We start from the raw sequence: 25,393 nt of genomic DNA, 5'->3' as shown, positions 1-25,393 counted from the left end.
TGTTAAAATTATAGCTTCAGTACTTGAAGCAGTGCTACAACTCGAGACTGTGTCTTGGACACAGTGTTTCCAAATGTGCCCCCTTAATTACCCTAGTATACAGGTTTTTTTTTTTTTTTTTTGGAAAGTGACATTTGTTTTGGAAAGTGACTTTTCAGATAGAAATCTGCCTGCCTGACCAAGCATAAATCATGCATTAGAAGAATATTCAATCACATAATTAACACCTGATACATGGATAGAAAAAAAAAACATGTTGTTAAACTAAAATGTATAATTTTAAAGGCTTTATGACAGTTTTATGCATGAGGTGATGAGTCACTGAACAGATCCAGCTTCCCTGATCAGCTGCTTTACCTCCCTCTCTCTCATCAACCCTCCTTTCTATCACTCTTTCCTTTTTTCTTTCCTTCCTTCTTTCCTTCTTTCTTTCTCACTCCCACCCCCCTCCCTTTCACTCACCCTCTCCCCCTTCCCTCTCTCTGTCTCTTTCTTTCTCTCATCTCAGCTGGACTTGCCTCATGTGATATTAACACTCTAGCTACAGGTACGGAAGGCTCTCTTAACCACAATCCGCGTCCTCCTTTGCCTCATCATTATTATAACCATATTCACCTGTACCCTTCTGCTCCTGTGTTTTCAGTTGCTCCTGTTTGCATATGTGTCTTCTGTTTGTGTGTATGTAAGTGAGTTCGCACTGGAGTGTCCTGATCATTAACAGTAGCCATTCAAATCCATATTTACTCATCTAGTGTAAATATATATTAAAACTCAACCCTCAGTGACCAACATGTAATGTGTATATGTGTGTTTCTGTATGACTCCTTTTTGCAGTTGCCTGGTTTACCTTTGACCCTGCATCTGCCCATCCGGACATCATACTGTCTAATGACAACCTCACAGTCACGTGTAATAGTTATGACGATCGTGTTGTCATGGGCAACACGCCCTTCTCCCGTGGTGTGCATTACTGGGAAATGACCATAGATCGCTATGACAATCACCCAGACCCTGCGTTTGGGATCGCCCGAGGTGACGTGCTGAAAGACGTAATGTTGGGAAAGGACGATAAAGCCTGGGCCATGTATGTGGACAACAACCGCTCCTGGTTCATGCACAACAACTCCCATACCAACAGGTACGGAAAGGAGATATGGGTCTTAGAGTATGTGTATATTGGGGTATATTAGCTGTGAATTTCGTTTGAAAATTGATGTCAGTTTTTAGTTACTTCAAAGATTTAGCATCAGCATGCATTTAAGTATTATTGAGCCCTTTTAAATGATCCTTTTCATGCACACTGTCCACGCTTATGGATAAATTACCAAATCACTTGAGACTATTACTGTAGTATAATATAAATCATTAACCTGATTCATGTTGCTCTCGAGACTAAATCCCAGACTATGTGATAAAAATAAGATTTTTGTGCCAGTCTCCAATAAACATCTAAGGTTTTCTAAATTAAAAATAGATTTTTTTTTTACCTCTGTCATCATCTGCATTATACAACAGCCCTAAACTGCATAAATTTTGTACATGTCAAGAATATTGCTATTTGCTCTTTACTATTGCTAATATTGCTGTTTATCAAAAATATTTTGTAGAATTTTGGTTCATCAACAGTAAATATTTTAGACTTCAATGTTAACATTTTTTGTTTAATAACACATTGGAGGATTTTATTTTTAGTATTTCAGGCTTAATATTTTATCCTTTTTTCCTCATGGTACTCCTCATGGTGTGACTCATGTGATACAGTAGTGCACTCCATAGTAATGTGTCATGTCACTGCCAGCCTTACTTGAAAACTCAAACTTCATTTTCCAGGAGCCTCAGTGAATTTCATCATGACCTGTGTCAGTCGATAACAATGAACGACATTTCCCAACATTCTCAGCTAACGAACTGCAGACCGTGTCACCTAATTTGCCACATGACCCATATCCTTGTTCACAGTTTCCTGATTACAAATCAGTTACACCTGTTCCTCACCACACAAATAGCTTTAAATAACCCAGACAAATAATCCTCTTTACAAAGTCACGTTTGCTTTCTGCCAGTGGCGATTCCAAGCCTTTGGTTCTGCTGGAATACTCTGGTTTTGACTTTGTTCTTCTTGCTTTTCAGACTTGTCTGCTTTGATCATTTAATAAACCTGCATTTGCATCCAAAACCTGTGCAGTCTCCTGACACTATGTAGTGCATTAGGACATACTGAGAAATATTGAGCATGTATAGTAAGATATGGAGGAATACACAGTACATGTGTAGCAGTACCAAAAACATGTGGATATATATTGTAGTACTTATGTAGTGCACTGCATGCTCAATAGATCTCCATTTGGGATCCAGTCACAGACAAAGTGACAATAATAAGCGCCTTTTTGAAATGGTTAACTACTTATGTGTAATATAAATTTAAACTGTAATTATTTCATATTGATTTGTTTTTAATTAGAAATTTTGTACATAATTGACAATAAAGTATGCCATAAATAACTTGCATTTCTGCAAGTCTTTCCTACATCAAGTGTTTTTTTTAGCCAACAAGTAAAAGTAAAACGTGAGGTCTTGAATATTCATTTGCCTCTGAATATGTAATGATGAACATCAAATTCAAATAGTGATTGTGATAGAGAAGTTTATTCTGATCAGCACTATTGGAGATATACTCAGGAGTGTTAGTGTGCATGTGAATTTCTTTATTTGTGAATGTGATCAGGCTCTGAGTTCAGAATCTCTCTTTTTCTCTCAGAACGGATGGAGGGATTGGTAAGGGAGCAACTGTGGGTGTTCTGTTGGATTTCACCCGGGGGATTCTGTTGTTTCTTATCAATGATGAGCAACAAGGTCCTGTGGCTTTCGACTCATTGGAAGGTCTTTATTACCCTGCCATCAGCCTCAACCGCAACGTTCAGGTAATGCAGAACAGCTGTAATGTCTAACAACACACACAGAGAGCAGTAACACAGTGTACTGGCTAATGATGAAACTGATGAAAATATATGATCTTTATAGTTATAGAGAGCCTCCATTGCTTTCATATCACCTCAACTAAATGGCAACTTGTGTGTGTTTGTGTGTGTGTGTGTGCGCGCGTAGGTGACTCTTCACACTGGACTGCCCATTCCAGATTTCTACACACTTGGAGAGTCAGATCCTTCAGGCTCCGTCTGCTGAAGACCAACATACCAACACACACACATACACACACATACACACACACACACACACACACATTGATGGATAAGATTTACACTGATATTCAGTTCTCAGCCTTTATGTGAAATTCTGGGTTGGTTTAGGAGTTCAGTGCTTTTTAATAAGCTTAGCTGCTAGTTACAGCTGTTCAAATTAATTTACTTTACTTTATGGCAAGCAGAGGCAGCAGGAGAGCAGAAAACTACTGTACATTTCTATTTGTAATCCCAAAAAGCCAGAGATTTTAGGTGTAGTTTTGAGAGTATTAGACTATATGTTGAAATACTGAAAAAAAAATGTTGATTTTCTCCCTCCCACAAAACACTGCCATTATGCTACAAGGTTCAGGCTTGCGTCTCATTCCTTCTTCTCTAATTACTTCATTTAATCATTGGTCAGTTCATCAGATAGAAGAGGAAAATCAGCATGGTGCCATGCATGTAATTTCATAACAATATGCACAACTAAATTTATATGAAAGGGCACAGTGAGTAGCATTGCCACCTTGTAGCTCCAGTGTCCCTGGTTCGAACCTGAGCTTGGGTTTTTGTCTGTGTGGGGTTTTGCATGTTCTGAGGTTTCCTGCACCTCCCCAAAACATGCCAGTAGGTCGATTGGCTACTCTAAAATACCCAAGGTATGTGTACATTGTGCCCTGGCATCCCATCCAGGGCGTGTTTCTGCCTCGTACCTGGGAGATACACCGTGGCCCACGGTTACTGAAGATGAATGAATTAATGAATTTATATGAAAAGTTGCAACTGCCCCCTGCTGGTCAAGGTTAGAGCTAGTAGCATTTCTACATTTTCTTATAACTTCATTAATATGATCAACTACATCACCCTCACTACAAATGTGTACAAATTTTCCAGGTTCAGAAAATGTTATTTTAGAAATAACAGCCCAAATATTGTGATAACTACTAACAGCAAAGAATAATATTCCTTATGTTTATTATTATATTATTATTATTATTATTATTATTATAGTTGGTGCTAAAACATTAAAACATGTGGCTCTGGTCCGATAAGCCTATAAACTACAGAGTCCAGGCAGATTTTATACTTATTATTATTACTGATCATATCTTACTGATCTGTGCAAAGTGAATATGTGCAGAGATAAATTATGAATCTGTAGAGGTTATACAATGCAGTTTATCATTATAATTGGACTATGTGCAGTTGGTTCAGTATAATGTGTTAAATGGAAATTTTCACACAATGACTGAAATGTCTGTGTGGCCTTTACTGTGCTTTCTTTTTTGTAGAAAGCTGAGAAATTTTAGGACATTTTGTCCTCACATATTACAAACTCACACTACACATACTGCACCCTATTTACCAATAAATGCCAATGCCAAATTTTCAATGACTGGAAAATAAAAATTTAAACTTTATGGTATAAACTATATTATCACTTGACGCTGTACTGAATCATTCTCATGGAGTTCAATGATGAGAGTGTCAGTATAGTAATTTAACAGTAATGAAGAGACACTGGGCTGTCTCTCACTCGTATACACACACGCGTACAGGCACACACACATACAGGCACACACATACAGGCACAGCATGAACACTTACTCCACAACAGTCCCCCTTCTGGCCAACACACATATTCAGCAGCAGTACACACACATACACATTTCTCTCTCTCTCTGTCCCCTCCGTTTGTTACTGCCTCAGAGCTGTACAGGCAAATCGCTAATCTTTATTGAAAAACTGGTGCTGCTTCTGTTTATATGTCTGAAAATTACAGTACTATATATATAGATAGATATATATATATTTGTGTTATTACCTGCAATATAACAAAAAGCACAGCTTTAAATCCAAAAAAAAATAGTAATTCAGAAACTGGCAATATGTTTTATGTTCTAGAAGTGCTAGACTCCATAGAGTGGATGTTTGCGTGGCTCCATGTCATTAGATGTGGGGGATCCAGGCTGCTAATGCAGTGGTGCAGTGAAATAGCTGCCTTTATTTGCATCACCAGACATGTGTAGCCTACTTTAAAAATAAATTCCTGAGCCTGTTTGTCAACTGACTAATACAAGGATACTCCTCGGACTGATAACATGTGGCTTTGTTGTGTTGTACGAAAAGAATGAAAAAAAAAAAAAAAAAACTACAGAACTGCATGAACACCTACAATGCTGAAATAAATCTTACAGTGTTCATTTGAGGTGAGAAGGGAGACAAATAAACACTTACCGGAGTGTATCAAACGCTGTAGGCCTTCAGTCAACACCAGTTTTGCTGTTTAAGGAGCCAAAAGTGTGGGTGTGGGTGACTGTACAGGGGATCTTTATTTTCTTTATCATAAAGTAATCCCTAATGTGAACAATAACTTTATTATTATTATTATTATTATTATTATTATTATTATCTGGCGCTTGGTGCATTCTGTAACCGTACAGTATATTCAATAAATGGGTTGAGTCAAGTGAATGAATGTCTGTTCTTTAATGCTGTCCCTTATGTAAATGGCCAATGAGAGAGCACGAGGCCTGAGCCGCCTCTATCTGTTTAACCTGGACTAAAGTTCAGATCAAAGAGCCCCACACTTCTAACAGTCTGTTCCAGACTTACAGACCGTCAGCATGGCCACTCCACTCACTGACCAGGAAAAACGCAAGCAGATCAGTATCCGTGGGATCGTCGGGGTGGAAAATGTTGCCGAGCTGAAAAAAGGCTTCAATCGCCACTTGCATTTCACTCTGGTAAAGGACAGGAATGTGGCCACACCGCTTGATTATTATTACGCCCTGGCACACACAGTGAGGGATCACCTGGTGGGGCGCTGGATCCGGACACAGCAGTTCTACTATGAGAAGGACCCAAAGGTGAGGTCATTGGACACCTGGGTAGGGTTTGTAGTCTGAAATTCTAAACAAGGAGGATAAAACTCTGCTGATTACCTTACTGCAGCTCCTCTGTATGGTGCTGTAAGTTCTATAAAGGCAGGAAGGATGGGGATTATACCAAGAAGCCTGAGTAGACATTTGGACCAAGGCAAACCCAAAGGAACTAAAATCAAAATGTATGGTGGGTTCAATTTATTAACCTGTCAGGAACCAACATTTCTACTGGTAATGTGGTGTCCTTGGCTTTGTCTGACAGCAGTCACCACTCCTGTAAATGGTAAACGCTTATAAACAAGGAATGCCATAGAAGGAATGCCATAGAAGAGTTATTTTTGGTTTCCTTGAGGACCTCCTGGTTCTTTTAACCTCTTGAATTTTATAGTGTTCATTAATTATGTAGATGAAAAGGAGTGCAATATCACATCCATGCCAAAATTCAAAATATTTCATGTCAGCTATAATTCCAGCAGTAAAGAAGCACAAGACTGATGAGCCACTTGGTTATCTTTGTATATATTATTATTATATATTACAATGTGGCACACAAAACAACAGATGACAACTACAACAAAAGTAGAACATAAAAAAACTAGAACATATATAGTGGTGCTAACAAGGCATAACAAGACACAGGTGAGAGTGATTAGTGAGGCATGTGATGTGCTGGGGCTGATGGGTAGTGTAGATCTGCACCCTTTGGTGCTACCATGACGATATGTAGTGCACGTGGCTTTATTTTTAACATGATCACATATGATGTCATCTGCTTACTTGCATTCACATGTGCAATTTCAGGACATAGGATGATGAAACTTGCCTTCACATCTTTTTCACATGATCACAAATGACTCACATAATCACATGTGAAAAACATGATCCTGTAAAATGTATGCGTTTTTCTGCAAGGGGATGAACAGTCTTATTCTAACAAATATTATAGACATTTGTATTTTAAAGTATCTGATTCAGGTTATTGAGATCTTGAATTTGTGACAGGTCAAGCTGGTCAAATTACGAAACTGGGAGATTCACTTGGGAAATCAGTTGAAGGAGATTAACTTGTTTACATAACTAATTAAATGCACATCTGTTACAGTTTCTGTATCAGATACAGATATTGCCAATATTAATCATGCTCAGTATTTTATGCTTTTCCTGTGCTCCTGACTGGATACTCAGTCATTTTGAAATGTGTTACAGCGTGTGTATTACCTCTCCCTGGAGTTCTATATGGGCAGAGCTCTACAGAACACCATGATCAATTTAGGACTACAGAATGCCTGTGATGAGGCCATCTATCAAGTAAGAATGTGTGTCAAAAAGAGAAAAAGAGCACTGATTACTTGTTTACTGAACTGAGTACACTCAATATATCTGATTTCTATGATCCAGACTGGGCTAAACTGTTTACTTTCCTCTCTCTCATTTTAGTTGGGCTTGGACATGGAGGATTTGGAGGATATGGAGGAGGACGCAGGATTAGGGAATGGAGGACTAGGCCGGCTGGCAGGTCTTACAGTTTTCCAGCTCTCTGCCACAATCTGCCATTCTTCCTTCCTCTGCCCTTCTGTGTCTCCTGCTGCTTTTGTTCCTCTTAGTCCCCACAAGGCTTTAGCAGCGTCTGTTCCTGCAAATGTAATTTTTGTTATTATGGAATGTGAGCAGAACAGGCAACTCCAGGCTAGAATGGGAAATTAACAACCCTAGAAACATGCAATACAAATGCAACATGCAGGCACTGACATTTTATTTATGTAGAAAATGTTTTTGTGAAATCATATGAACTTTTTATTGTTGCTCTATTGGCCTCTTTATTCACTTTTCCTATCACTATGTAATCCAATCACAACAACAGGCTACAAACCACCCAGAAGTCTCAGATGGAGCCTGATTAGTCCTGCTGACCACAGTGTTATAGACCTGATTCTCACAATTAAGTGCTGAAAGGCAAAACAAGTTCCCACTTGATCAAGTTCAGTTTTTGAAGTTGTTCATGATCATGTACATGTGTTTATTGTGCTCATGTTTATAGCATGTTTTCTGGACTCTATGGCAACTCTGGGCTTAGCCGCATATGGTTATGGGATCCGTTACGAGTATGGGATCTTCAATCAGAAAATCAAAGACGGCTGGCAGGTAAAGAACTAGATTGAGAGCTGCTATGACTATCACAACACATCATATCACATAATTACTCTATCTGAGCATTTGTCATGCCACTAGAGACTATAGAGCCAGCAGTTCTCAAACACACACTGGAGCTGTTTATACAACTCACACAAATAGTGCATATTGCTCTCAGAGAAAGATAAAAACAATAACTGTTTTAAATTATCTAAACTTTACAAGAAAGTAATCTTATGATTAATTTGAAGTCACTGATTCATCAAAATACAAAAACTGATACTGCAGTGGTTTTGCCAGTCTTCAGAAATGTAGTTGTGAGTATATGATAGAAAATGTTTTTTGTTTTTTTTTATCAGAAATTACAAGAGCCTTTTAGGTTCCAATATTACAAGTGTAATGGGGATGTAGGTTTGTGGGTGATTTCAGTTTGCATATTAACATAATAATATTGTAACAACAGTTTTTCACTTAGAAACACAGCAGACCCAGAGTAAGAGATCACGTGAGCTTAGATCGTGTCTGTGGCATGGTAGTCAGTAACATAAACTTTTCAAAACAACTAACCTGGAACATTTCCAGCTCGAACACTACTTCTGCTTTGCTCAGTTAACAGCCACATACAGTATACACACGGTCAACTCTCTGCTCATGTCTAACGACAAATCACCAAGCCAATTTATTAGAAATAGTTTTTAACTTTAACTGCTGGATGAATGGGTCTGTTAGGAAGATGCAGGTCAGACTCCTATCTTCCATGCACACTTTTTCTCTCTCTTGATCTCTCTTATTATCTCTTACTCTGTTTGTGTGTCAGGAGTGTGACCTCTGTGTGTGCATGGGTTGAACAGGGTTCATGCTGCTGATAGCCAGGAGCCAATAGAAATCCCAGGCTCGTATTATTTAGTGTATGCTTTTTTAGTTACACAGCACAGGTACATAACTTGTGTCAGAACTGCAAACACACGCCTGGACTTTAACCAACAGAGACCTGATCGCACACCTACAGAGATATTGTGAAAGTCATTATGAATCCATACATATTTTTCATGAGTATTTTTACTGCCATTTTGGTGTATATTGTGATTCATAATTTTATATTCCAGCTGCATATTGATAGCCATATTAAAGGCATTTAATTGAATGTTTTGTGCATTAGGTGGAGGAAGCTGATGATTGGCTGAGGTATGGAAACCCATGGGAGAAGGCCCGTCCTGAGTACATGTTGCCAGTCCATTTTTATGGACGAGTAGAGGAGACTGAGGAAGGATCTAAATGGGTTGATACACAGGTCTCCTCTTACAAACAATACACTGGCACCAACAATATATGATCGATCAGTGGATGGAGCTACCTGAAGTTATATAAACTAGTTACAATCATTCTTCACTTTAATAGGAACACCTGCACACCTGCTCATTTATGCAGTTATCTAATCAGCCAATCATGATGTGGCAGCAGCACAATGCATAAAATCATGCAGATATAGGCTAAAAGCTTCAGTTAGTTCACATCAAACATTAGAATAGGGAAAAAAGAAAAAGCAATGAGTGAGTTACAGTTCTGTGGGTGGAAACGCCTTGTTGATAAGAGAGGTCAGAGGAAAATGGCCAGATTGGTTCGAGCTGCCAGAAAGGATATAGTAACTCATATAATCACTCTTTACAACCGTGATCAGTAGAAAAGCATCTCAGCATGCACAAAACATCTAACCTTGAGATGGATGGGCTACAACAGCAGAAGACCACATTGGGTGATCACACTTTTTCCCCATTCTGATGTTTGATGTAAACATTAACTGAAGCTCTTGACCTGTATCTGCATGAGTTTATGCACTGTGCTGCTGCCTCATGATTGGCTGATTAGATAACTGCATAAATAAGTAGGCGTCCAGGCGTTCCTATTAAAGTGAACAGCCAATATAGTGTATATAGTGTATATAGTTATAAAGCTGGATGTATGAGTGTGTTGTCTTCTTTCAGGTGGTACTGGCCATGCCCTATGATACGCCCATCCCTGGCTACATGAATAACACTGTAAACACAATGCGTCTGTGGTCTGCACGAGCTCCCAACGACTTCAACCTTCGAGACTGTGGGTGATCAGTCATATGTATACATATGTGCTCTGTCCAATCACACACTCAGTTTTCATGTGTATTTATTCTATCCTCAGTCAATGTTGGGGATTACATCCAGGCTGTTTTGGACCGGAACTTGGCTGAGAATATTTCCAGAGTGCTCTACCCCAATGACAATGTGTGTTCTGCTTATCCACTCCTTTAGATACACTTACAGTGTGGTATTACTTCTAAGACTAGTTCTTCTGAGGAAAACTTATCCTATAATATCCTAACAAAATCTCACATAGTATATGGTTAATCCTTAGAATGGAGAATGCTTAGAACAGAAACTGACTGTGGTAGTAAAACTCCATGGAATTTTGTTGTCCTGCAGTTTTTTGAAGGTAAGGAACTGCGACTGAAGCAGGAGTACTTTGTGGTGGCAGCGACTCTGCAGGACGTGATTCGACGCTTTAAGACCTCGAAAAAGAATTGCTCTGTCCCCCTGTCTTTCGACAGCTTTCCTGAGAAGGTTTGTATAACACTGATGCTGGAGCGGGGAAAGACATAGTTTTTGAGCCTACACACTACACACTCTGGATTAGATCTTACATCATGCTTGAAAAATGATATTCATGTGAAATTTGATTCACTAGAAGTAAAGCATCTTTCAAGCTCGCAAACTAATCAGATCAGTAAAAAGCTGTCTATAATTTCTGCTTTAGCAATAAGAGAATTCAATCATTTGGAAAATATGCCAAAACCAGATAACGTGTGTTTCCTGTAGTGTTTCATTCATTATGCAGCATGAAAAACTGAATAATAAATGAAACTGGTTGAGGTTGAGTTCTTAATTTACCATATTCAGCTGCCTTTCAGTGTAAATACTACATAATATATGCCAACATTTACAGGCTTTATCAAGCATAATCCCTTCCACCCTACCATCCATGATCCTCATTGGCCCCTCACTTGTGATTTCTGGCGCCTGTGCTGTGAAACATTTCCTGCCATCACACTTTTCTACCCACGTACCATCTGAACTATTGTAACTCAATCTGATTTTTGAAAACAACACTGTTAAAATATTGTGTGTATGTGTATCTGTGCCTCAGGTAGCCATCCAACTGAATGACACACACCCTGCCTTGGCCATACCTGAGCTAATGAGGATCTTTGTGGACATTGAGAAGTTGGACTGGGACAAGGTGAGAGAGACACATCCTTATAGTTATGTTAACAAGGTCTTCATTTTATAGATGTTCACATTTACATTTACAGCATTTGGCGGACACACATATCTAGAGACACTTGCAGAAGCGCTTTGTAGTCTCCAACAAAAACATACTGCATCCTCATGCTAAGACAAATAAATTAGGATCTTGGAAATCTTACAAGATCTAAGAATACTGAGAATACCTTTGGGGTCTAAGAATACTATCAAGCTAAATTCCTGTTGGAGAGAAAACACACTCATCAAAGGATTTTTTTTTTTAAAATCTACTAAATTTGCTTAATAAAGAGGTAGATCTTCTGTCTTCATTTAAAGACTGAAGTGACCCAGTTGGTTGGACAACCAGTTGAAGTTCATTCCTCCACCAGACTTGAACAATATAAATCATTACAGTAAAATCATTGCAGTAAAAGGTATATGTCATATTGTGCATTTTATCAATATTTAATTTCTATTTTCTGAATTTGAACTCATGCTAAATGTTCGAGAATCTTATCTGTATTTTCTTTGATGGAGCAGGTTAAAGCCCCTGAACCGATCAGTAGTGGGATAGCATCTGTGAATAGTCGTTGTAGTGCACCCTAGTACACTAGTAGGCAGGAATGAGTGTTTTAAAAGTGACGTGTGCAGCTACAAGAAGCCAGTGGATATAATGCAGCAATGAGGTGATTTGGGAGCAAAAAACTGTTTTATGAATGAGGATGCTATAAGTTACACTCTTTTGTCAGCAATTTATTTGGTATAAACCGTTGTTTATCTCATTTAAAATTTTATACTAGCATAACTTGGACAGCATGGTGGCACAGTAGTGGTTCAATCTTGAGCAATCTTGAGGCTGCTGTTTGAGTTTTGCATGTTCTCCCCATGTCTGCATGAGTTTGCTTCTCACATTTCAAAAAATACATGATAGTAGATGGATTAGTGGCTTTAAATTGACCTTAGGTGTGAATGCATGTGAGAAGCCCTGAGATGGACTGGCATTCCCACTTTGTTCCAGGGATAGGCTCCAGGCCCACCATGACCCTGAGCAGGATGCTGAAGAAGAATGAATAAGAAGAAAGACTTTATTTGTCACACATACATCACAGTACAGTGAAATTCTTTTCTTCACTTAACCCAGGAAGTTGGGTTCAGTGTGCAGGGTCAAACATGTTATGGCACCCCTGGAGCAAATAGGGTTAAGGGCCTGGCTCAAGGGCCCAACAGTGCCAGTTTGGTAGTGCAGGGACTTGAAAGCCCCAACATTTTGATCAGCAGCCTAGAGACCTAACCACTGAGCCATCAACAATAGAATTTAGAATAAACTATTTTTCTGTGTGTAGGCATGGGATCTCACTAGGCGCACCTTTGCGTACACCAATCACACCGTGCTCCCTGAGGCTCTGGAGCGTTGGCCTGTTCATATGCTGGAGAAACTCCTACCACGCCACCTACAAATCATCTACAAGATCAACCAGATACACCTGGACGTGAGTGTGGACATACACAAATCAACATTTTCTTGCAATCACATTTTAAATACAAAATAAAAGCAGTTACGTATTTGTGTGTTTTTGTAGCACATAGCATCCCTGTTCCCCGAGGATATGGATCGTTTGCGCAGGATGTCTCTGATTGAGGAGGAAGGTGGGAAAAAAGTGAACATGGCTCACCTGTGCATCATTGGATCCCATGCTGTTAATGGAGTTGCTGAGATTCACTCCAACATCATTAAAAATGAAGTGTGAGTCACACACATAGATCAAGCATAGATCATCAGACATATAGATCAAACAGAAATCATCACACTCCCACTTTCCTATAATTCAATGATATCGAAAAAGATGCTAGATTCATATGCACATTGATGCTACTTCATCAAAGCACTAAAACACAACATAGCACACATGTGCACAGATGTTTTGATTTTTTTTTCCTCCTATCAGATTCCGAGATTTCAGTGAATTGGAAGAAGAAAAGTTCCAGAACAAAACAAATGGAATCACTCCAAGGCGCTGGCTCCTGCTGTGCAACCCAGGACTGGCTGACCTAATCGCAGAGGTAGCACACACACACACACACACACACAACTGCAATGGGTAGAGAGATCCACTATAATTTGCATTTGCAATCTAGCAAATTTCAGTCTTACATTTTCTGACAGTATTCTCAGGCAGGCAGCAAAAACTAAGAACTTCTCATTAAAACAAAAACAGTGAAAGGGAAAAAATAAATGAGTCCTCTACTATTGAAAAAGACATAATATCAGAATTAAAGTACCAGAACTAGTAGTAATGGTGATGAAAACTACTTCATGTAAATGAATGGAGACACAAATCAAAAACATATTGTTTTATTGTTTACATTAACCAGAAGGGACACCTCTTGTCTGTGGAAGAATATTAGCAATATGCATAGCACTCTTGCTAGCTTGGCAACATGGTTAATAAGTCTTAAACTCTAAAATTTCTGAAGAAGCCACAATCTTATATACAGTAACTATTATTTATGACACCCTGGTGGAAAATACATTTTCAAGACATGCCTCTGCTGAATCACTGGTTTTGCATTTGTCAGTCTTAACATGACAATATTTGAAACATTGGTGAAACATTTTGACCTCATTATGATCTCACTGAGATGTGAGAGTGTGATAGGTGATAAGGAACCAAATAAAGAATCTTTAGTAACAAAAAAGAGGGAAAGAACAACTACCAAATTAGGAAAGAAAAAAATGTAGTCATAAGAATAATGTCAAAACTAAATTTGAGTTTGACTTAAAAGTACTCTCATTAAAACAGACCTTGTAAGTATGATTTATTCAACAATTTACATGGTGAGTGAAACTTCAAATTCTGACAGAAACACGTACCTGATCCATGAGGGTAGTGAAACTATTTTTTCCTAAAATTCTGGTGTGTTTGTGTGTAGGTAATCGGAGAAGACTATGTAAAAGACCTGATGCAGTTACAGAAGCTGAATGATCTAGTGGATGATAATGTATTTATCAGAGATGTAGCTAAAGTCAAACAGGTTTGAACACACACACTATGACCACTCATGCCCATTATATACCTCAGGGTGAATGTGCAAACTGCAAAAAAGCAGGAGAGATGTAACAGCACTGGTGCTTACATTGTGGTTATTGACCATCTTTGTGTGTGTGTGTGTTCAGGACAACAAGCGGAAGTTTGCACAGTACTTGGAGAGAGAGTACCAAGTGAAGATAAACCCTGCCTCTATGTTTGACGTTCAGGTGAAGAGAATTCACGAGTACAAACGACAGCTCCTCAACTGCCTTCACGTCATCACTATGTACAACCGTACGTACATAATGTACAAACATGCATTAACACATTCATCAACTACCTCCAATATGTGCACATTCATTGCTGTGTACGTAAATGTCTGTGTCCTCCTGACTCCTAAGCTCTATCTGTGTAATCACTAACTGTAAAAGTGCACACACAGTATTCAGGTGCAAATATCAGGTACATACCAGACATGATGCCCAAACGGGTTCTGTGATGATGTTCTGTCTCTTTTTTCAGGCATTAAGACCAGACCAGCAGCACCATTTGTACCACGCACTGTGATTATTGGTGGCAAGGTGACACACACAATTTAATACTCAGTAAAAATATCCATTAATGTTGAAGTGTTTCACCATTGGAAAGGAGAAATCCTTCATTCAGATACGAAGCTGCTCAACAAAACAGTCAGCCAATTTCCTCTTGGTTTCCCTGATATACTCCTGATTGCATCTCTTGCAGGAGAGACAGAAGACTCCTGCAGTGATCTATGAGTGATGCAATAAATAAATAAATAAATAAATAAATAAAGATCATTTAGTGCAGTGGGAAGCAAAGTTAAGGGTCCATGATTTCTGGTTTTGTCACTGCATGGCATGATGATTGGCTGATTAGAAAACTGCATGAATGTGCGAGTGTAGAGGTGTTCCTAATAAAGTGGACAGTGAGTGTTTATTTGTATCAGTATACTGTATATGTTGTACATACTGTATGTATCCAGTCTTCAGCTGTCCAGTTTGATTGAGCCAGTGCCCTATGTAGCCTCAGATGTTGTCTTCTGCTCTTGTAGCCCATCTCCCCTCAAGATTCAGTATGTTGTGCATTCTGAGATGCTTTTCTGCTCACCACAGTTGCAAGGAGTGGTTATTTGACTTACTGTAGTCTATCTGTCAGCTCAAACCAGTCTGGCCATTCTCCTCTGACTTCTCTCAACAGAGAGGCGTTTCTGTGGAACAGCTGCTCACTGGATGTTTTTTTGCTTCACACACCATTCTGTGTAAACTCTAGAGACTATTGTATGTGAAAATCCCAAGAGATCAACTGTTTCTGAAATACTCAAACCAGCCCATCCATGTGTGTGTTTGTGTACATAGGCTGCGCCTGGATATCACATGGCTAAGATGATCATTAAGCTCATCACCACTGTTGCAGATGTGGTCAATAATGACCCCATTATTGGTGACAAGCTGAAAGTCATTTATCTGGAGAACTACAGAGTGTCTCTGGCAGAGAAAGGTAAATACACACAATAAAAGTTAAGCGTGCATTTAAAACCACCTTGTGCCCACTACACAGGGATGGGCAGTATTTCAAATTACATTTGTGTAGTATTATATTTTGTCATTTAAAAAAATTATATGTAATAACTTAAGTATGCTAATGCTACTAACTCTGAATGTTATCTCGGCCCAAACTCTAACCATATCCTTTGTAACTTTTCATACAAATTTAGCAGTGGAAATTTTTACACAAGTGTGAAAACAAGTTAGAAAAAGAATGCCCTACTTTTTTCAGTTTTTAATTTTCAATATTTAATACTGGACTACAATTCCAAACATCATTTCAACTAGCTACTTCCTCTCTTTTTTTTTGACACAGTAGCCACACTTTCACATAATTATATTTTTTCTGTACATCTTCTACCCATGTGAAACACTAACATTCTGTGTGTGTGTGTGTGTTTTTGTACAGTGATCCCTGCAACAGACCTCTCTGAGCAGATCTCCACTGCAGGCACTGAGGCATCAGGCACAGGGAACATGAAGTTCATGTTGAATGGCGCGCTGACTATCGGCACCATGGACGGGGCCAACGTAGAGATGGCTGAGGAAGCTGGACAGGAAAACCTCTTCATCTTTGGCATGAGCGTGAAGGAAGTGGCAGCAATGGACCAGAAGGGGTACTGAGAGAGGGAGATTAACTAGGATAGTCAATGGCCATGTGATGAGATGAACTTATTCTATGTCTGTGTGTGTTCTTTGTGTAGGTATGATGCAATGCAGTACTATAAGAGCATCCCAGAGCTAAAGCAAGTCATTAACCAGATTAAAAGTGGATACTTCTCACCCAAACAACCAGAACTGTTCAGTGACATCATCAACATGCTCTTCAACCATGATCGGTAGTCATATACACACATTACATACATATTAATGCACAGAAATATACACACATCAGATTCACTACACCCCACACACTGCTATATTATTAATGTCTTCATTAATTTACTTTAATGTCATTGTAAATATCAATGTCTTTCAGCTTTAAGGTCTTTGCTGACTATGAGTCCTATGTTAGATGTCAGGAGAGAGTCAGTGCTCTGTATCAGGTAACAACACACACTCACCAAAACTTCTCCAATACATATACACCATTTTAGATTCACTGCTTCTGACTATTTTAAACATCATAAATATAATGCCTGTGTCCCCATCAATAACTTGAATTGTGTGTGTATCAGGATCAGAAAAAGTGGACGCAGGTGGTAATTAAGAACATTGCTGCTTCTGGAAAATTCTCCAGTGACCGCACAATCACAGAATATGCCACTCAGATCTGGGGGGTGGAGCCAACTGACCTGAAGATCCCGCCTCCCAGTGAGCCACGAGAAGCGATCGAAGAGACAGTGCGGGCACTCCGCAAGATCTGAACACACACATTATTATGTTACTACAGTGTTACATTGTTAGTTGTCATATAGTGATTTACTGTTACAATATACAGTATAGGCTCACTGAATACATCCCTTAATAGTCAATGATGTTTTTAGATTTTTAACATTTTTAACCCTCTATATTGAAGACAGGGTTAAAATACAATGTAAAATGCATTTCAACGCCAGAACTTATTTTTTTCCCACTTTTTAATCCTGAGTAAGACTTTCTAGACCCACTTTATTCTAGGCCACTTGGGTGACGTCTTTGCTGTCAGACAAACACTGAAAACATGAGAGAATTAGTTAAATGAGTGGTAAATTTTAATAGGTTACCCATAGTGATATTTATAATACCAGTAAACCTAATACAGATATACAGATTGATATACATATTGATTTCAGATTAGTATTCTCTGTTTCTCAAACATTTATATATAGGGAGTACTATAACTATGATGTAAAATAGGTTATATGTGAGTTTGCAATGGTGTGCTGCTTAGGATTAATTCCCAGGCCCAATCAGTGGCATGATAAATCCCTTAGTGTAATTTTAAATCTCTGAATCAGATGCACATGCATACACTCTGTTTTCACTCTGTTTTCACACTTTTTTCACATAAGTTTTAACACTGTAGCAACATACTATTGTTAGGCTGTAACTCTTGTACTGCTGTGGTTCATCCTGTCATACTGAAAACTGTCATACTTAAAACTATACTCATGATAGACACTCATATTCAACCCATACTGGAACCAGTGGTGAAGTGTCTCCTGTGGTCTTCTTCTGGTTACTTCACAGGATCTCAGAATTTCAGAAATCCATTTCCATGCACAGCATACAAAGCTTAAAATAGGTATATATAATAATTACTGTGAATTTTATAATTATTATGAATCATTTCGAGACAGCTTAAATGGAATTAATTGCATTAAAATGTAAAGTTTATATTTATATATTCTCACATAATAAAATATACTGCTACACATATCACATTTTAATATCTTTGCTATTTAATGTTTGAAATGTGGTAATGAATTAATTTAAAATAACTATATGGCCTGGTAACAATTAGACACCTTTAATACAGAATACAAAACTAAGGAATAAAACACAACAGGGTGTGCTGTAATAGGAAAATAATCAGCAACATCCTGAAGTGTTTTATTCTTCTTACACCACAGCAACTTGCCAACTTTTACAATCATCGATGCATACATCATCTGTTCTGAATACTCTCCTTTGGAGGAAAAATACTGAGCACTGAAAAAGCACTGACACTGGCGACTCCTTCCATAAATATTAAATTAGATTTTTACTATTGAGACAATAACATACTTAAAAAAGCACATAACATAGTCAGTCAGCATTACTGTAGGAGCTGCTGTTATAGAAAATTGAATAAGGCTTAAAAAATGTATTATACAATAAGAAAAGACTTCCAAGTGTTGCTAATGTTAATTCAAGTATCAGGAGCTCCCTCTGTAATGGCTTATTTATGTGTCTTAATTTTTTTGAAGAAGTAAAATTCCTTGCACACTGTGAGGAGTAATATGGTTTCTCTCCTCTATGAATATGCTGGTGCTGTTGGAAAACACCCTGTTGAGTAAAACTCTTCCCACACTGTTCGCAGCGATATGACGTCTGTGATGTATAGTAAAGTGGACACGAGGAGCAGGAGGAGACATACAACGGGCTGTTATTCATTTCATTTGGGGAACACTTTTTGTTCCAGAGGTAGTCAAAGACATCACTAAGATCTTTGGCAAATTCCTCTTTATACCACACCAAGAGCTCCTGTCCTGAGTTAATGAGTCAACAGCAACAGTACAGAATCCTCCCTTGATACTGGAATGCCACCAAGTTCTGCTCCTCATCATTACAAGCACATTTCACGTATCTCATCCAGTTAGCATGCACCTCTCTCTTGGCATCTACGTATTCTTTATATTGTCTGTTCTTAAATATGACCCAGGAATATCCACTGTTCATAGCTTCCTCTCCATCTACCAGCTCTCCCTGGTAGGGTCCAAAGTGTGCACCAACTGGAACAGTCTCCCCTTCATTAAACACTCCCAGACCCACATGAGGAATAACAGACTCCCAAATCCCTAGTCTGGGTGGAAGTGTTTGTCTGGCTCTGTCAGTGACTCCCAGGGGAACAGGAGTATCCAGGATGAAGAGAGCTGGACCGTGAATCTCACACCTGTTTATGAAGAAGGCTTTACAATCCTCGGAGTAGAGGTAGTCTTTATCTTCTGAGTCTTCCTCTTTTATAGGATTCTTCAGAAATTGTTTTGTTGTTCTGGAGCTCAATGAGCTCAATGTTCCTCCACAGAGGTAATCTTCAACTTCAGGCTTTTCTTTTAGAGGCCTCGTCTTGAATCCTGCATTCTGCTTGTCCATAAAGGAGACATGTCCAACAGAGCTTTCGGTTCCTCCATCAGTATCTATCTGCTCGTCCTCACAATGCTGTGAGCCAGCAGGATCAGAAGCATGTGTCCAAGACTGTAAAAGAGCATGAACTGCCGTCTGCTCATTTCATTTTAAGAGTTTTAAACAACAGTGAAAATACTGACATAAAACTCAGTACAGAGTTTTTTTTTTTAATTACATCTTTTTGTATTGATGATTAGTTTAGGCTGAGAGGTCAGCTCTGAATCAGGAAAACTGCAGAACATTTTCTTCTGTGAGTTAATGAGGACTACATGTACTCTACACCTCCTACTGGAGCAGTGCTGTATTTTCCCTGAGGACAGTTACATTGAAATCTTCTTGAAGCATTTGATCAGCCTCATATCTGAAGACTTTATTTTTCCTTGCATAATTTTCCATAGTGAACTGGCTCAATATTAAAGAACAATAGAATAAAATCTACTGTTTGCAATGGATAAACTTGTGCAAAATGAAAATCTAAATGCCAAGAAAAAGATGTTACATAGAATAAGTAATAAAAAGTGTGCATGTAAAGCTTATCTTACCTAAAACAGACAAGTGGCAGTTTTCCCTCCCAGTTTGGGGCACAAAACAATGATCATGCCTTATGATGAGATTGAATTAATGCTCTCATCATAGTATGGACATCACCAGTGGGGCCCCTATACATTAATATGTAAAATGGGTCATATGTCAACATTCCATTACTTTACTGGTCAAAGGTAAATTTAAGTAGTTAATCCTACAGATGCAACACACACACACACACACACACACACACACACACACAGAGTCTGTCACTGTCATGCTCTGATGTGTGGATGACTTTTAGGAGTTGCCTGCATTGCTGTCTCTGTGCAAGGCTATGAACTGACAGGAAGCAAAACATGCAACATTGTGGAAACTAAACAGCCACACGCCATAAACAGCAGATGGCGCCAAAGATTGCAAAAGACTGCACAATTTTGTAGCCTCTGCCTTTGTGTAGGTGTGTAAGGGGCATTATGTTTGGCTCTTCAGAGAGCCTATCATATTAAAAGTAAGTTAATGGGGCAACAGGTTAAATTTGAATTCTAGTTGGTATTAAATGTACATCTAACCTCAAAGTATTTTATTAAAACTGAGTGAATCTGAGCCTTGTTAACAGAAGTGAATAATTTGGCTTCAGTTAATGTCTGGGTACTTGCACTCGCTTCAAAAACATCAACATCAGAGAGAGTCAGTTACCCAAGTGTTGATTGTTTCTATTTTACAAGGCATGACTATAACCAGGGCAGCATGGATGTGCAACAGGAAGTATTGCTCCAGGCTCACAGTTCCAGGCTCTCTGGTTTGATCCTGAACCCTGCGCATACTTTCGCATTTCCTCCCCATGTCCACGTGGGTTTCCTCCATTTTCTTCGGTTTCATCCCACCTCCCAAAAATGTATTGGTAGGTGGATTGGCTGCACTAAATTGCCACTATATGCGAACGTGTACTATATGCGAACGTGTGTCTGTGTACATGCTACCCTCAGAGGGAATGATGTCCCAACCACGGTGTACTGCAGGTATAGGTAGTGTTGGGTTCAAGATCACCTTAGGCAAGACAAAGTCAAAATCAAGATCATAGCCAATGGAGTCCGAGTCAAGACTAAGTATGACGGGGGGCAAGACCAAGACAAGACCATCAACAAACATGGCCAAATCCATGTCAAGCCCGAGACCAGATGCTTAGATAAAGTTAATTTGCTGGTTTTAGTATCTTCTTAACCTGATATGAAATTTCTTTTGAATTAACTAATATAACCTATCTACTTTGGTATTATCATTTTTACAAATAATAAAATGGTCTTGGTCTTTGTAGTCCAAGACCAAGACAAGACCAAAAATTTCACCCAAGTTTATGGCAAGACTGAGACCACTGATTTGTGGTCTCAAGACCAGTCTCGAGTACTACAACACTAGGGATAGGCTCCAGATCCACCATGACCAAGATAAAGCAGTTACTGAAGACAACCATAATCCTATAAATAAGTGAAAAGCAGCTAGTCAGAAATGGTCCAAGAATGGAGCAGATGAGAGCAAGACTCTGTGCTGGTATACCTTGTAATGGTTCCTGTGCATATTTGAAGGTTTTAGCCAACTGAACCTATCAGACATTGCTAGTTTGCTCTCTACATTGAAAGCAAGGTCAAGTGCAGTTATATCATCAGTAGTATAACCTTGTCACACTAGGCCACTGTGCAAGCATTGCATTTCAGACCTACTCATATTGTCTTTACAAATAAAGTACTTGCATGTGCATACTCCCACAACCTTAATATTTTGTAAACAGTCAGTAACCTGGTAGCCCTGCTATGTGCTGTCTACACCTGTAAAACACTAACATGGTGAAGGAGAAAACAAGCATGGCTACTAAGCAACAAGTCATTCACAGAGACAAATAATGACATTTACATCCACTGCACTATTTTGGCACAGGAACACTGAAACCTTATGCAGCTACCATTAATTAATTTAAATTTAAAGTTAAAAGTACCAAGCCATTAGCCTTTCCTAGCCTAGTTATGATAGTGTAGATGGAATACCCAGTGTACTGTATATATGTATTTTGAGCTTTGTCCTGTCCTGTCCTGACAAAAACTTCTATAATTATAGTTAGAAATTAATAACTTTAATTAAGGAAAGTTTGTCTCCTTGAATAGCCCTTTATGGGCAAGTTGTGGGCTGTGTGGGCTGTGCTAACCCATACAAATCCCACATTGGCCCAGCAATGGTTTCCTGTGGGCATCCTACACTTTGGTGTGCCCATATGAATCCCATGTGGGACCAGTGTAGACTAGCCTGCACCAGGCCAATACATATTTTACCTACACTGGCCTAATGCGGGTTTTCTGTGGGCAGCCCACACTTTCGTCTTACAGGATTCACTCGAGACAGAAGAATATGCAGCTTCCCTCACAAAATTCACATTATTGGAGAAAATACATGTAAAAGACAGTCTAGGAGGTGATGGATTAGGTCTGGCCCCATCCCCAGCATGTTTTTCTGGATCATTTTTGGCTCTAGAGTCACCGCAACCCTGCCCAGGATAAAGTGGTTACTGAAGATGAATGAACGAATGAATTGACGAATGAAAGACAAACCAGCATATCAGATTGTTTACTTCCCCAATACAGTCAGTATTGTTTACTTGATTTCCATAACCATGCCTATATACAAACTATATAAAAATGTCATAGAAATGTGCATCAGAGCAATGCAACGTGGCAGAGTGCAAAATTTGCAGTCACATATCGTAGCATTACTTCAATGTGACACATTACAGTACCAAGCTAAAAGCCTTGTTGAAGGATGTGGTTTCAGATGCAAACCCTTGAGTGCAATCTGTTAACCTCACTGAATCTCTATCTGATATAGAAAACTAGCCTAAAAAGGTGTCTTCTCTCATCTGAAATGGACTTCAGCTCTTCATTTAACACCAGAGACCCATCCAGGCTAATCATCACATATCAGGCGAATTTGCATATCGCAATGTGCATTCTCTACTTGGATGTTTATTGTTATTGTACTGTATTGTCTTGCACTGTTGGACTTTCCTGCACTGTTGTGTACTTTATGCGATATGTGTCTTACATGTCCTACATGTAATGTTTGCACAGTTTGGGAACTTGCAATTAAGAATTTCACTGCAAGAATTATACACTGTATAACACTGTACATGACAAATAAAGAACCTGAACTTGAAATTGAAGATAGACTCAGAGGCAGAGTTAGTGCAAAGAGGTTTATTTGGCAGACAGGGTGACATCATAAGCGTAATTCAAAAGATGTTAAGGCAGGAAAAAGGTCAAAACACAGGAATAGCAAGAATTTAATCCAAAAAAAGAAAAAAAAACAATATACGCATGACAAGGGTCAAAACATGGCAAGGCAGTTAGATATAGTGGATATAAAAAGTCTTTAACCCTGTTAAAATTGCAGGCTTTTGTGTTTAAACCAAGATCAATCATGTCAGATTTTTTCCCACCTTTAATGTGGCATAGGATATAGCAAACGACAAAAGCGAAAAACAAATAGAAACATTTTAGGGGGACAAAAGGAAAAGAAAAAACTTACAATAACATGGTTGCATAAGTGTGCACACCCCTCAACTAATACTTTGTTAAAGCACCTTTTGCTTGTAATACAGCACTCAGTCTTTTTGGATAAGAATCTACCAACCTTGCACATCATGATTTGGCAATTTTATTCCACTCTTCCTTGCAAAAGTGCTCCAGATCTATCAGATTGTGAAAATTGTGAAAATCTCCTGTGCATAGCCCTCTTCAAGTCATTCCACAGGTTTTTCATAGGATTTAGATCTCTTACTTGGAAATTCCAAAGCATTTATCTTTTTCTCCTGAAATCATTCCTTTGTTGACTTGGATTTGTGCTTTGGGTCATGGAAGGTAAAAGTTTTCTTCATTGATAAATAGATTTATTTTATAATTTATAAATATAATATAAAATTTAAAAGCAGAAATAAATTACAGTATCAGCCTATTTTATATATTTTAATTAATAAAGATGAATGTACAGTTTTTGACTTAAAAAACAGGGTCAACCTATACATTTTCTATTCAATATTCCATATAGTGTCAAATCATCATTTTTCTGTTATTTTGTGGTTATGTGTTGTTGAAATAATGCAATTGTAAAACCAGATAGATAGATAGATAGATAGATAGATAGATAGATAGATAGATAGATAGATAGACATACTTTATTGATCCCCAAGAGGAAATTTGGGAAGCAGGTGGTTATATAAGCAGGTGATTATAAATTAATTTATCCATACTGATGCTTAGAGCAGCTTACAGGTGATTGGTGAATCACAGTGGAGATTACAGAGACTTGCTTATATCATCAGGGACTTTAGGGCCAGATCATCTTTACCTTACCTGCTTGTCTCCATGATACACACTCCTCCCCCAAGCTCACACCAGCTGATTCCATGAGAGTTTCTAAATTCAGCAACTGATCCCAGAACAGTTCTTTAGAATGAAGTGAGATAAGCCTGTTTGGTCTCATGAACCTCAGCTAGGCAGCGTCTTTAGGGACAAAAACAGCCATGGGAGAATGACACAACCACAACCACACATATACTGTAGATATAGAAACATGCAATATAAAAACAAAAAAGAAATACAACTGTTTTGTTTTTAAAGGCATGAGGATTAGCTTTGGTTCAGTTTGGTCCATAGCTGCTTAGACAAATATGGGCAACTCATTGACCATTTGGCAACTGTAGCTTATTGCTATGTACAATCTGACATTCCACCTTCACAAGTGTTTTAATGCAGATGCTTTTCTGAGATAAACACTGTGTACATTTACTGGCTACTTTGTTAGACACATTTACGTTGTTGGTCCACCATGAATGCAATTCATTCACTTTAATTTGTATAATGCTTTTAACGATAAATATTTTTGTATATTTAAATCCGTAATGAGGAAGCCAGAGGCAACAGTGGTGAAGAAAAACACCCTGAGACA

The 25,393-nt window shown here is 38.5% G+C and overlaps 3 protein-coding genes across 4 annotated transcripts in view; 2 read left to right on the top strand and 1 right to left on the bottom strand.

The window, feature by feature from the left end:
• Positions 1-5,652, top strand: part of trim9 (tripartite motif containing 9) — a 21,899-nt gene extending 16,247 nt beyond the window's left edge. The window contains exons 8-11 of one of the 2 annotated variants that reach the window (XM_026939982.3): positions 509-547; positions 835-1,138; positions 2,759-2,921; positions 3,106-5,652. In XM_026939982.3, the coding sequence (XP_026795783.1) occupies positions 509-547; positions 835-1,138; positions 2,759-2,921; positions 3,106-3,183 (584 nt within the window). In that variant the 3' untranslated portion in view covers positions 3,184-5,652. The remainder of the gene's footprint in view (positions 1-508; positions 548-834; positions 1,139-2,758; positions 2,922-3,105) is intronic. The other variant, XM_026939991.3, reaches the window with a different exon arrangement.
• Positions 5,653-5,754: 102 nt separating this feature from the next.
• pygl (phosphorylase, glycogen, liver) lies at positions 5,755-18,427 on the top strand. The gene is made up of 20 exons (XM_026939970.3): positions 5,755-6,052; positions 7,274-7,375; positions 7,505-7,583; positions 8,106-8,209; positions 9,357-9,488; positions 10,180-10,291; positions 10,373-10,455; positions 10,654-10,791; positions 11,375-11,467; positions 12,816-12,962; positions 13,053-13,216; positions 13,419-13,533; positions 14,404-14,505; positions 14,648-14,795; positions 15,024-15,082; positions 15,878-16,019; positions 16,476-16,683; positions 16,771-16,905; positions 17,046-17,112; positions 17,245-18,427. Exons 1-20 carry the CDS (start codon positions 5,810-5,812, stop codon positions 17,431-17,433), a joined length of 2,562 nt encoding a protein of 853 aa, XP_026795771.1. The 5' UTR covers positions 5,755-5,809; the 3' UTR covers positions 17,434-18,427.
• Positions 18,428-19,252: 825 nt separating this feature from the next.
• Positions 19,253-21,247, bottom strand: LOC128318007 (histone-lysine N-methyltransferase PRDM7-like). Its single transcript, XM_053232384.1, has 2 exons — positions 21,101-21,247; positions 19,253-19,909 (listed from the first exon to the last, which is right to left on the bottom strand). The coding sequence occupies exons 1-2, from the start codon at positions 21,245-21,247 to the stop codon at positions 19,253-19,255; spliced, it is 804 nt and encodes a 267-aa protein (XP_053088359.1).
• Positions 21,248-25,393: the final 4,146 nt, after the last annotated feature.

The sequence above is a fragment of the Pangasianodon hypophthalmus genome, chromosome 3, assembly GCF_027358585.1.
Source record: "Pangasianodon hypophthalmus isolate fPanHyp1 chromosome 3, fPanHyp1.pri, whole genome shotgun sequence".
NCBI lineage: Eukaryota > Metazoa > Chordata > Actinopteri > Siluriformes > Pangasiidae > Pangasianodon > Pangasianodon hypophthalmus.
This window is presented reverse-complemented; position numbering and strand designations above follow the sequence as displayed.

What these genes read in the sequence shown, in the direction of transcription:
- pygl (XM_026939970.3), top strand. Translation starts at nt 5,810, where the DNA reads ATGGCCACTCCACTCACTGACCAGGAAAAACGCAAGCAGATCAGTATC. An exon ending in ACTATGAGAAGGACCCAAAG is followed by an intron (nt 6,053 to 7,273) that starts GTGAGGTCATTG and finishes AATGTGTTACAG; the next exon opens with CGTGTGTATTACCTCTCCCT. An exon ending in ATGTAGCTAAAGTCAAACAG is followed by an intron (nt 14,506 to 14,647) that starts GTTTGAACACAC and finishes GTGTGTGTTCAG; the next exon opens with GACAACAAGCGGAAGTTTGC.
- LOC128318007 (XM_053232384.1), bottom strand. Translation starts at nt 21,247, where the DNA reads ATGGGGAGGAAATGCGAAAGTATGCGCAGGGTTCAGGATCAAACCAGA. An exon ending in TAGAAACAATCAACACTTGG is followed by an intron (nt 19,910 to 21,100) that starts GTAACTGACTCT and finishes GCTGGCTCACAG; the next exon opens with CATTGTGAGGACGAGCAGAT.